Here is a 13,469-nt window from a genome sequence, read left to right on the forward strand (position 1 = left end):
CTCGTGTTTGCAGTGCACACTTCATATCAGGTAAAATAATCGATGCATATGTAATGGTGTGTTGGTTTTATCTAGTACAAATCAGCAAGTTTCTGTTTTATAGGTGAAAAGTCGCCAACTTTCAGCGCACTAGCTAGCTTAAATGTTAAACAAACATACAGCGATAGATGTGTGTGCCATCCTTTGAATGGTCTCTTAAAATAATCCACATTGCTAGCCATAATCATAGTTAGCCCAGCGTTAGGTTACATTAGACAATAAGCCTTGACAAAATTCCCCGAACCACCCGAAAGTAATTCATATGTTGTCTAGGAAATATCCAAAACTTAAGTTAATTTACAAAAATAGCTGTCACGGTCCCGCAGAGTCAGTGACTGTACATATTCGGACAGTTCTGAACCTTCTTCTGCATCTATGTTTAATAAATCCCTCCTAAAACATGCTAGCTTACGCTTGTCAACATTGAGTCCAGCGTCTCTTTTTGCCTCCAGCTAAGCCCCGCCCACCAGGAAATGTTGCAATGTTTACAAACTTTTAAGGGGTCTATTGAGTTCAGTTCTAAAAAAAGCAAAGGCTATAATCTGCGACGGGGCCCATCATAGGGTGGGGGCTGCAAGGGGTGTCCCGTACGCCCATGATGTAATGGTAATACATCGCTTACAGAGGGTTCATGTTAACTACTGTATGATTATCAGACGATTTTAATGTGTTAATGTTTCAACTATATCGTGCAATTATAGCTAGTAACAATCTGATAAACTGCAATTGTGCAGTTTGTATCCATTAACACGCTCATAAACATTACAAAAATAAATGTCATGCCATAAGCTACACAATTACGAACAAAAAAAACGTTGATATCCCAATAATCAACATTTTGTTATTCAACAAGTGCTAGGCTATTAAGATAAAAAGTTTCTGCTATAGATAGTTTGCGCCTAATCTGACTCTCCACAACGGGCTACAGAATGCATATGAATATTTTATATGCCTATTTGTATTTTGACTGCAGTTAAGAGCAAAATGACGAGAACATGTTTAACATTGGAAGTTTAAGATTCTTTATTAAATATTCTTACTTTATGCAAAACATATAGGCATCTGTACATTGTACTTCTATAACATCATAACATAAATCATTAAATTAAAGTTCAAATGAACCGTACAAACCCAATCTTGGTTTTTGCTATTTATTTAGGCCTATTTATTTATATCGCCAAATCTGTGATCTGTGTTGATTCAGTTCATTTCAATAACTGCTGATGTTGCAAACTGTGGTTAAGCTGTAAAGCAGCTCGAAAGAATTGACCAAGATATGTAACATTATGGCTCCGTATTATTAGAACAATAGCTGTACAGAATCTTTACTGCCATCCAATATTCCTTAAAGACAAAGAAATAAAATAAAAATGTTAAAGAAAAACAAACAAAAACAACAAACCGATTGTGTTCCATTTATATATCAATGTATAATGTTTACATTATCGTGTGTGTATAAAAAGCACTCACCCAACCTAACAGTGCTTGCTCTGCAACACTTGACAAGTTTGAGATAGGGGGAAGGGCGCTTTGTTTAAAATGTTTTTAAAGCCATTAATCCAGAGGGTGGGAGACTCAAAATATTAGCCTAAGCTATGCGCGTGACAGACCTTTTTGCAATCTTAGTGCTTTTTGTTCATTTTAACATCCTGATCTGATCATATGATCAGATTTTTTTTTTTTTGCATATTATTAGCAAAAATAAGCTGAAATACACAATTATTATACTGCAAATACTCATAACAGAGTAAGTTTCTTTATTTGTTTGTGTTATGGGGGTTTGCAGTGTTTTGCAGTGTGTCACGCTCCACTCCAGAAGTTCCGAATGAGATCAACCCTCCCCCCGCGCATTTGCCAGCTTGTTTTGACTGGAGCAAGGAGGGATTTTTTAAATCGTCTTTTTTTTTTTTTTTTTTTTTTTTAAATCTGCAAGAAATGTTATGAGTTTGGTGTGTGGTAGGGAAAAAAAGGTTTGTACAATAAGCTGCTGCGCAAATTTGTGTCTAACTAGACCAGCTAAAATATATTGTTCGACCAAAAACATCTTATCAATTATTTAAGTAATAAAGACATGTAATAAAGTAATAAATAAATTTAATTAAAACAGAAAGACGTCTATTGATTCAGCCTTATTTAAAGGCCGCGGAAACATGGTTTCGTTTGTTACGCACTTAAATCCATACCACACCCGACGTTCTTTGTTTTCTTCCTATTTATTAAATATAGGCAATTGGTTGATGAAACATTGATTGAAATTAAGATACAATTTCTACAAAACGAAATTCACTTTAAAGAAAGACTTACTATAAAACAAAACTTAATGAAGTGGTCAAACTCATGTCTGACCCGCTGCATGTCTCCCGACATTGCACATCCGTCATGCTATTCACTTTTCATAATGAACATAGGTGAAATTTAAAAAAAATAATAATAGGCAATAGCCCAATATCTAAATATAAATAGGAAACTAAATTGGTTGCATTTTTATCCCTCTGGCCGACGAAAGCGCCGGCGCGTTCTGATGGATTTTCTTCTCATGACAGCTGAAACAACTTAAAACAGGCCTTCTGTCATTTTTGGCGATATCCTACAGATTGATGCAAGACTAATGGTCTACTTTTATTTGTGTACGCTCACAATAACAACAAAACCTTGTACTTTTGAAAAATAAAATAAAATAAAATAAACAGGGTGCGCTTTCAGCTGTCTCTCTGCGAGAATCTGAAACGTCTCAAAAGTGAACTTAAACTCAGCGAATAATTGTACCTAAAAAGAAAGAAATATCTCAATTCGATAAGACATAGGTCTGTGTTAAATAAGAGGCGATCTATCGCTGGAACGTGTTGTTTCTGAAATCATGGCCAGTGCTCGTTGCTGCTGTTATCATTTTTCTTGGCGCTCGTACACACGTGCAGTTTTCACACAGACAATCGAGCGTTTTGTTCTGGTAAAAGCACAAAACAAAATGCACACAACTTGTCCTTGCTCTTGATATACAATCACTGATGAACACCTTTGGTTTTAATGAGTAAATTAGCCTAAATATTTATTCCTGCCGGTATTTTAGTCTGCAATATCAAAATCACTAAACATTACATAGCATATTGTAACGAGGTTAGTAGATGTGGGAAGGAGGAGGCGGGAACCGGCGAACGTTGAACCAAACTTTAATATAAAATAAACAAAGAACAAACGAAAGTAATGCCGGCAGACCCTCGCGGATGTCTGCCGGCCACACAAACATAATAAAACATAACATAAAGTCCAGGCCTGGTCCTCTCTCGTCCTTCACTGTAGTCGCTCCTCCTTTTATGCTCCCGGAGCTCCTCCGTGAGGGAATCAAGGCCGGTGCGCCTCCCAGGTGAAGCTCATTAACACTCGCGCCACCGGCCTCGCGCCGCTCCCTCACGGCTCTCGTCCGCCCTGGTCGCCACATACCCCCATCGCCCCTCGCAGGCCGGGGGGTACTCCCGAGACTGCGCTCTACTCCCCCCCGGGGCCTGTCTCGGCGGCCGCAGCACCTGGGGGTAAGGACAGACGAGACGAGAGAAAGGAGACGGAAGCAAGGGGAGCGACAGGACGAGACAGGACGAGACAGGGGAGAGAGGAAAAAAAGAGAAAAAAAAATTCTGGGTCCGGTTCCCAGACACACTGCCGCTCGGTCCTCAGCCTGCCGAGAGGCTTTTCCTCGCGGTGCCACATGCGATGGCACTGGACGCTTGGTGGACGGCCCGATCCTCGACCGCCTCCTGGCGGCCGGCGATGGCTCCGCCGGCTGAGGGCAGCCGGCAGCGAGTCCCCCGTCCCCTGCTCCTCCCCTTCATGGCGGACGGCAGCAGGCTCCGGCCCACGGCGGACGGCGGCGACTCCTCCGCTCCTCCTGGACGGCAGCCACCCCACCTCGTCCCAGGAGCACGGCATCCGGGTCTCCGTCCCACCTTTCACTAGGCTCCAGCACCACAGCCTCGGGCAGCCTCTTGCGGTCTTCCCACTCCCGCGCTGCCCGAACTCCGCAGCACCGCGATCCCCCTCAGCAGCGAGGGCTCTCCGACAGCATGTCCCTCCTTCCTCCCGGGTTTCGGCACCAATGTAACGAGGTTAGTAGATGTGGGAAGGAGGAGGCGGGAACCGGCAAACGTTGAACCAAACTTTAATATAAAATAAACAAAGAACAAAACGAAAGTAATGCCGGCAGACCCTCGCGGACGTCTGCCGGCCACACAAACATAATAAAACATAACATAAAGTCCAGGCCTGGTCCTCTCTCGTCCTTCACTGTAGTCGCTCCTCCTTTTATGCTCCCGGAGCTCCTCCGTGAAGGAATCAAGGCCGGTGCGCCTCCCAGGTGAAGCTCATTAACACTCGCGCCACTGGCCTCGCGCCGCTCCCTCACGGCTCTCGTCCGCCCTGGTCGCCACACATATATAATAGCCAAAAAAATATATATATATCAAGAACAATAAAAAAAATCAATAACAATAGCAGTTAACAAGAATTATTGCTCTTAATGCTGGACCGTTCATTTCGCTCCGCATATGGAACTTGAAGGATTTTTTTTTTTTTTTTGCTAAGAGCAAACCAGAATGAAAATATGACATTTTTAACCCGCGTGTGTGTGCTCCTAAATATATATATAACATTAGACTCTAGCCTAAGACTGTCCCACGTTTTGAAATTAACTCTCACTTTAAATTTTCTAATTGTTTTTTAGGATGTTAAAATGTTATATTATAATGTTATTGTTGTTTTACTTCGTCCTTTCATCTCCGTTTACAAACCGACATTTTACAGTCTCTTTCCAATCCGTCCCTTTGCGCCACCTGCCGGTAGTTTTTTTTACACGCGACTGAATTTCAGTTAACGCAACGGCCCTCGGCGGCGGTATGCGCGGCGGGAATACCCATTTTGGTTGTCTACCTACTGTATGTTAGTGATGGGAAGTTCAGTTCTTTTCCGTGAACCGGTTCTTTCGGACAGTTCGATTCAATAATCCGGTTGAAAAAACCGGTTCACTGGTTCTTTTACGCTCTGACGTAATGACGTCATCCACGATGACGTCGTCTATCGCTGGCCGGGATGAAAAAACTTAACATTCAAATATATAAAGTCAGTAATCATAACATCAGTCAACTAAAACATTATAATCTGAAGCGTTTCTTACAATTTAGTTTTGCATCTAAAGCATCCAAACACATGACATACAGGCAGTGATGTGCAAACAAGGTTTTGTAGTTATAAAGTGAATAAATTAGTCTTCATCAGAGCAGAAACCATGATCCTCTTACATTATGATTTATTTGTAATTAAATAAACTTACGTTTCGCTAGATTTGCCCCTCAATCGAGTCCTCTCATAGCATCAGTTGTCCTAGTTAACCGGTGCTGTGATGTTACTGTTCGGTAGCTTCAGATCACAAGCTGAATCACGCATGCGCAGTATCATCAGCTCATCGGTTCTCAAATCGGAAACATCCAAAAGAAGCGATTCTCGGTTGTGTACTGATGATCCGAAAACCGTTGCAACCGGTTCTACTCGAGAACGAGATTGGCTGCATCCGAAAACCTAGGTAGCTGTCTTGCTGCCTCGCTATCTTATAAGAGAATGACTTGTACGGCAGCATTTGTGCATGAAGGTACCTCACGAAATTGATTTCAGACAGACTTCTGAGGCAGCATAACAGTTTTATGATCTACAGCAATATAGAGCGAGCTTTGGTGAGAACTAAACAAATATTTAATTACTACAGTAGTAATTTCTCGATAGAAATGATATCAAAATTGAAATATGTTGATCAAAATCGTACATTTATACACAAACTGAGCAGCAAACGCAACTTTCGGACGCCATCTTTATTTTTCTAGCTCAACTGTCACAGAATGGAAAGCACAGGATTGTGGGATATCAAAGGCAGCTAAGGATACATCTATGCTTCCTTCAAAAATCGATCTGAGGAAGGTATCTGTTGGAAATCTCAGAAGCATAGACCAGGAGACTTTGGGATCTCTTGAAGCAGAAGTTACTCTTTATTGAGAAACACGCTGTGCGTTGCTGTGGTCATCCAAAATCTGACTAAGGCAGTGACTTGGTAGTTCATATACATTCAAGGGGGAGGGATACATAGAGTAGAGGTGTGGACAATCTAAACAAAGGATGCAAATGCAGTACAGGAATCAGATCATTCCCTACATTTCCCAGCCATGATCTAATCAGCATAAATGTGTCATTCAAATGCATAGGTGCTAATCCAATCAGTCTGACAGTATCACCCATTCATTTACATTATCATAGAGACAAAAGCACCGCTGTATCTTGAGCTTGTCATGCCAAATGGTCAGGAAGACAAAAGGTTAATGTCTCAGACATCTGGGCTGCCTGCCTTGATCTCCTTTAGAATGTCATTATCTTTACCTCAAAATGGAAAACACAATATACCTCACCTTAGTAATTCATGTGAGGTGAAGTCAGGATGTAAAATCAACAGATCTTAAACAGATTATTAAATTTGTAATCCCACAGTTCCCCCTTTGAGAGTTCTAATAACTCTCACATAATACAAATTTAAACCTTCTTAAATCCCTTCTATAACATATGTTTGTTAACATAAGTTCCATCTTCCAGTCATGCAACTTGTAACAGTTACAGGCACATACATCTTATTCTATGTCGTGTCCAATATTTACATAAGTGTTGTTCTTTAACTTGAGTATACTGTTGACACACATATACAACGCAGGGTGGTAACATGTTGTATAAACTACATGATGACACAGAAAACCATGTAGCATAAGCGTGGAAGTCCTAAAAGTCCATGGCGCCTGAATATCTGTGGAGTCTGTTCCCTGTAGAGTCCATTTCCATGTTTGTCCCAAGATGATTCTTTGTCGTTGTGCAACTCTGAGTTGCTCTGATGAGTCCGTCATCATGAAGGTTGTTCATGGATATCTGAGGTGATGCTTTACACCAGGTGCTGCTTATGAGACATCATGGCATATACACATACCTGCACACAAGAAAACAAAGAGACAGCAGACCAGCAGTATTCATGCAGAGACTTTAGTATGTTAGACCTCTGATGATCGTATAGTTTTTCTGTCTAACTCTGATTATCATAAACTTCTAGTGATCGTATAGTGGTTTTATTCTTCTTTTTCTTAACCTAGTCTTAATCAATTTGACACCTATAGACCAGTAAGGTGGGGATAAAGTACTGAGAGGGGGAAACCTATGAGGAAGTCTTCACACCAGGGTTGACCCCCGAGGCCTTATGCACTTCGGTTCTTCCCTGGGCTCCTCACTGGTCTGTGTGTCCTATTCTCTCCCTGTAATTAAATTGCAAATTTTATTGTGCTACATCTCCATCTTCCATTGAAACATCAGTCATAGCAGACATCATAACCCATAGAGGATGGATAAGTGAATGGTGTGTGCTGTAGCATAACATTTTAAGGCTGTGAGTGTACTTAACCTGTGTCCCCAAATGGTGGAAGTGATAGTCAGCTTTCTTTTGTTCAGAATGAGTCTTTCAGCTTTCTTGTAAATTACTGGGGAAATTAAGCACTCACAGCCCAAATGGTTAGCATGTCAGCAAGCTGCTGCTCCAAGAGTTTGGAGAAGAAGGGAGGGGCAGTTTCAGTGTAGAAAGTAGACTGAGTAGGAGCTGAGTATGGCTGTTCATTTCTTTTAATGTCTTTTTGTTTTTCCTACGCTCTTTCATCCAATGTCCAGGTTTACCACAGTAATGACAAGTGCCTTCTCTCTTAGGACATTTACGTTTCTGTCGATTCTCTGTGTTGACCTTAAAGGATGCTGCTGCAATCTTTACTCTTGTCTTGACATCTGAGTCTCTTTCCCAAATAGCTAACCTGTCCAAGTTGTCTTGCAGGGTTCCATTGGACCATGTGAGGTCTAAGAAAGGCAATGCATTTCTGTATTCTGATGAAAGCCCATCAAACCACATGCAGACCAGTGGTCCATTATCCTCTAACACCTTCTCTGGAGTGTCAACTATTCCACTGTATGCTGCCGCTGACTGACAAAATATTTCAGTGTACTCACTTACAGTTTCATCCTTCTTCTGTACACAACTAGTGATCTTTGACCAGTCCACCTTTGGTCCAACAAGGTTCTGTAACACTCTCAGAACTCCTTCTCTCAATTCACCTTTGCTGGAATGCTGAAACTCAGAATTATTTACAGCAATTTCAAAATCATTGAATTCTGACTCTTTCAGGATTTGTGACATTAGCTGGGTGACGTCAGCTAGGGACATATCATAGAGCTTCATTTTTCTGGACAACTCTGTCCTAAACTCAGAAAAGTTTCTATGCACTGATGGCAAATTCTCAGCAATTCTTTCTATGTCTTCAGGACCTATAGCGGTACTGACTGCTTGTAACTGCAGTATGGGGGTTACAGATGTAACTGTGTCAACCCCTTTTGCCCTACTCTGAGCCTTTTGTCTCGCTCCACACACTTCAACTGGATTTACATCTTTATCCATGAATCCAGTATTGCTATTGCCCTCTAGTCTACAGAAAGACTGTAAGTCAGGATAGCTTTCATCTGACTGTTGGTCTTTTGAGTCACATTTGGTTGAGGCTTTGTTAAGGCCCAACTTCTGAGTGAGACGAGACACTCAAGTGTGCAACTTTTTGTTCTGCTCTTCTAACTTAGCAATACGTTGGATTTGTTCTTTTGCAATGAATAGAGTAAATTCTCTGTGGCAGCAGATAATGCCCTTCATATTTTTCTTCCGAATACAAGCACCAAGTACCTTTTTGCATTCTTCAATAGACCAAACTTTTTCTGGATGAATCCCAAATTTCTTTGTCAAATCCACTCTGACTGACTCGGTCACAATTGAGTCCATGTGCTTTCCTAACAATGATTTGAACTCACTATCTGTCCATAAAGGAGTAGCTAGTCCACCTTTCTCAGTTGTTGGAATAAGTCTAGCGTTCTTTCTCAACATTTTGTAATGTCTTTCTGGCACAACAATACACTTCAACACTTCCCTGACAGAGCAGAGGCTAACCTAGTTAATACACATCGTAATGTATTCAACCTTCTCTGGCGAGCAGAGTAGAACCAACTTGCTTACACACTGTAACAGTTGTAACCTTTCCTGATTTAACAGAGGATGAACCTTCTTCTCTAGCAAAGTAGAGGATGGCTATTCTGTTAACACACCAAAGAGAGGATAAACAACCTTCCCTTATAAAGCAGAGGTTAAAACTTCCCTAACTTTACAGAGGATAAACCAATATTAGCATGTGATGCCAATCTTCCCTGGCTGAACAGAGGATAAACTTCATCTCTAAAAGAACATTTTAGAGGATAACTTAGTTAACCAAACCCTACAGCTGTCTGTTAACTCTTCTCTGACGGCGCAGAGGATAAAAACTTTGTACTGGTCTTAATGGTTCTTTTGGATAGAGTATCACTCACCAACCCTTGGGTGTACAGGAAAATTCAGCCTGGATCTTCTTTTGGATCAGATCTCTGTTGTGCTTGAAGTTCCAATCTGGATTGAGGTGAGAAGCTCTATCCGGGTCACGGCACCAAAACTGTTGGAAAACTCAGAAGCATAGACCAGGAGACTTTGGGATCTCTTGAAGCAGAAGTTACGTCGCTGTGGTCATCCAAAATCTGACTAAGGCAGTGACTTGGTAGTTTATATACATTCAAGGGGGAGGGATACATAGAGTAGAGGTGTGGACAATCTAAACAAAGGATGCAAATGCAGTACAGGAATCAGATCATTCCCTACATTTCCCAGCCATGATCTAATCAGCATAAATGTGTCATTCAAATGCATAGGTGCTAATCCAATCAGTCTGACAGTATCACCCATACCTTTACATTATCATAGAGACAAAAGCACCGCTGTATCTTGAGCTTGTCCTGCCAAATGGTCAGGAAGACAAAAGGTTAATGTCTCAGACATCTGGGCTGCCTGCCTTGATCTCCTTTAGAATGTCATTATCTTTACCTCAAAATGGAAAACACAATATACCTCACCTTAGTAATTCATGTGAGGTGATGTCAGGATGTAAAATCAACAGATCTTAAACAGATTATTAAATTTGTAATCCCACATATCTCATGAGAGAGGAAGTGAAGCTAACATTGGATTCGGACGTGCCTTGATGCCTTCCTACCTTGAAATGTGTCCTCAGAAGGCAGCATTTTCCAGTTTTCGGACGCAGCCATTGAGATTCGAGAACGAGATTGAGATTCGAGAACCGTGAGAGCGATTCAAAAGGAGTCGCTTGTTTGCTCTCGCTGTAGTTTGATTACGTCATTTTTTAAAAATCTTTATATCACCTTGTTTAGAAATTAAATAAGCTGTCCTTGGATTATTTATGAAACAAATAAATGTTTCCAATCTTGAAAAAAATAAATAACTTGAAAGCACAACTGCACAACTTTCACTATATTGCTTTTTAAATAACATTAATATAGAAAAATAAATTTGTAGAACTATTTCTGAACATTAGTTTGATCTGTGTACAAAATATTATGTTCATGTTGGCATGTAGTTTATTATGTACAGTATTATGTACAGTATTTTATGCTATTAATCTGCTATGGTGTATTCGGAAAAGCACATAAAATTTTTGTATTTTGAATTAAGTCATAAACATATTTCCAGTATGTTTCATATTATCACACTGTCCGATGTTCAACAAAACTTGACTAATGTGCTTTTCATTCTCTTGAAAAATTACACGCATGCGCAGTATCATCAGCTCACCGGTTCTCAAATCGGACATGTCCGAAAGAAGCGGTTCTCGGTTGTGTACTGATGATCCGAAAACCGTTGCAACCGGTTCTTGATAGGCATGGGCATATCAATATTAAGTATCGATATATCGATAATGACCTTGAGTATCGAAAGTATCGATAACCAGTGATTTTGTTTAATTAACAGTAAATTGAATGCATACAATATACATTGAATTAGAGAAATAACCGATGTTAGCGAATAATTGTGTAGCAGAACTATTTTCCTGCTCATCTGAACACACGCAAATGCTGCAAGTCATAACCAATCAATCACAGAAAGCGTTTGCTCACTGCCGACACTACATTCAAACGGCAGCATGTGTTTAATATTGTAAGAAACCATTGGGAAACGCAGCCCTGAACAATGCTTAACTGCAGACAGAACAACATATGTTTGAGTTATTTCACAAAAAAAAAAAAAATGAAATAGTATCCTACATAGTTTTTGCAATTACATTTATTTAAATTGAACATTAAAAGTTTGTATTGATGTTCTGTTCTGTAACTACACCGTCAGAATACAAAGTTTGCATTTTATGGGTGCAACAGCCTGTCACTGAAATAACTAACTGAATAACCCCGGGATGTTGGTTTATTTCGAGAGGTAGTGTCAGGCACGTCAAAAAGTGAGTAACTTCAGTAATTTGTGGATTCGTATTTGCTAACTGGAGATGCGAACTGTTTGGAACAATTCAGACCGATTTGGTGAACTGGTTCGACCGGTTCACTGAAAAGAACCGGTTAAAAAGAACGATTCGTTTGCGAACCGGACATCACTACTGTATGTCTCACCGCAGACAGAGAAAGCTATTCTATACATGTGACAGGCAAGTAACAATAATGGGTGAAGATGACATGACTGTGTTTGTTGACTGATCCGACTGACCACAGTCATTTGATGGACTCGTAAAGGCGTGAGCACACACGAGAAAAAAAGACGGCAAGCACAGATGGCAGGTTAACAGGCTAACGAAATGCTAAGCATGTCATGCTAGCGATAACGATTTAGATTAAAGCCACCAATTTCACATTAATATGATAGGCAATATTAGACAATATCTGATATATAGTGGTAAGTTATATTTAACAATATAAACAATAAGGAATGATAGTAAATAGAGATTCAAAACAAAAAGCTACATGGAGCTTACAGACGCAGACCACTCAGCAGTGAGGCAGACATGTTGTAACATTCAGTGGACTGAATGTTACTACATGTTGAAGGTGTCCACTGAAGGTGTGTCGAAGAACCCAAGTGCAGTCTATTAAAAGAAAGTAGCAAAACACAATCCAAAACAGGCATGGCATGACATGACATCATTTTGCACACGTCACTCAAACACAGTAACAGGAAACTGAAGTGTAGTTGATCTGTGGTGTTTGTGTCTCTGTGTTCATGCAGTAAAATGGCAGAATCCAGAATTTCAGTGGATCAGAATGAGTTCCTGTGTCCAGTGTGTCTGAATCTCCTGAAGGATCCAGTGACCACTTCCTGTGGACACAGTTACTGTAAGATCTGTATTACAGACTGCTGGGATCAGGAGGATCAGAAGAGAGTCTACAGCTGCCCTCAGTGCAAACAGACCTTCAGTTCAAGACCTGCTTTAGCTGAAAACACCATGCTGGCTGAAATGGTGGAGAAACTGAAGAAGATTAAACTTCCTGCTGACTGTTACGCTGGAGCTGGAGATGTGCAGTGTGACGTCTGTACTGGAAGAAAACACAAAGCCGTCAAGTCCTGTCTGGTGTGTCTGGACTCTTACTGTCAGAATCATCTTGAACAACACGAGAGTTTGTTCAGAAGAAAGAGACACAATCTGACTGAAGCCACTGGACGACTGCAGGAGATGATCTGCCAGAAACACAACAAGATCCTTGAGGTTTTCTGCCGCACTGATCAGAAGTGTATATGTGTGATGTGTATGGATGATCATAAAAAACACGACATTGTATCAGCTGCAGCACAGAGGACAGAGAAACAGGTATGGACTTAAAGGGGTACTTAAGGTAATGGGGAGGTGGAGGGATGCCGGAAGAATTGTTGCTGGGGCGGCACAATGACTGCTGCTTATATACGCTCATAATGATGATTGACAGGACTGAATGATTAGACTCCTCCCAAACCTATGTTTGTAACTTAATTTATAACATCTGACCTGCATGGTTCAGAAAGCAGTCGTTTTAATAATGGTGAAAACACAACGAAAGACTGAGGTGTTGAGGAATAGTGTTAAAAGTACTGTTTCTGTTTGCTGATTGAACAATGTGCTGTACAATCATAGTTAAATAATTAATTAATTATAAAAATAGCATGTAACAAATTTCCCGACAGATTTTTCACGCTCAAACTGCAACATTACACACTAAAGAAAGATGGAACATGGAAAAAAAAACATAACATGACCCCTTTAAATCAGTAGTTCGCCCAAAAAATAACATTTGTCATTTACTCATGTTCTTCCAAACTAGTGTGACTTTCTTTTTTCTGAGGAACACATAAGGTATTTTAAGGAATGACTTATTTGTCCGTATATTGAAAGTCAGTAGGGTCCAAAAGTTTCAATCTTCATAAAGGACATTAAGGTAGCATAAAAGAAACCCCTACTCCAATGGGGGTAATCTAACTGAGCCTGCAAGTCTGT

The 13,469-nt window shown here is 40.5% G+C and overlaps 1 protein-coding gene across 1 annotated transcript in view; it reads left to right on the forward strand.

Annotated features, from left to right (window-relative positions):
* The window catches only part of LOC125245072 (tripartite motif-containing protein 16-like), a 58,399-nt gene that overhangs the window by 22,614 nt on the left and 22,316 nt on the right, over window positions 1-13,469 (forward strand). The window contains exon 2 of the mRNA XM_048155517.1: window positions 12,230-12,809. Within this exon, the coding sequence (XP_048011474.1) occupies window positions 12,230-12,809 (580 nt within the window). The remainder of the gene's footprint in view (window positions 1-12,229; window positions 12,810-13,469) is intronic.

The sequence above is a fragment of the Megalobrama amblycephala genome, linkage group LG14, assembly GCF_018812025.1.
Source record: "Megalobrama amblycephala isolate DHTTF-2021 linkage group LG14, ASM1881202v1, whole genome shotgun sequence".
In the NCBI taxonomy this organism is placed as follows: domain Eukaryota; kingdom Metazoa; phylum Chordata; class Actinopteri; order Cypriniformes; family Xenocyprididae; genus Megalobrama; species Megalobrama amblycephala.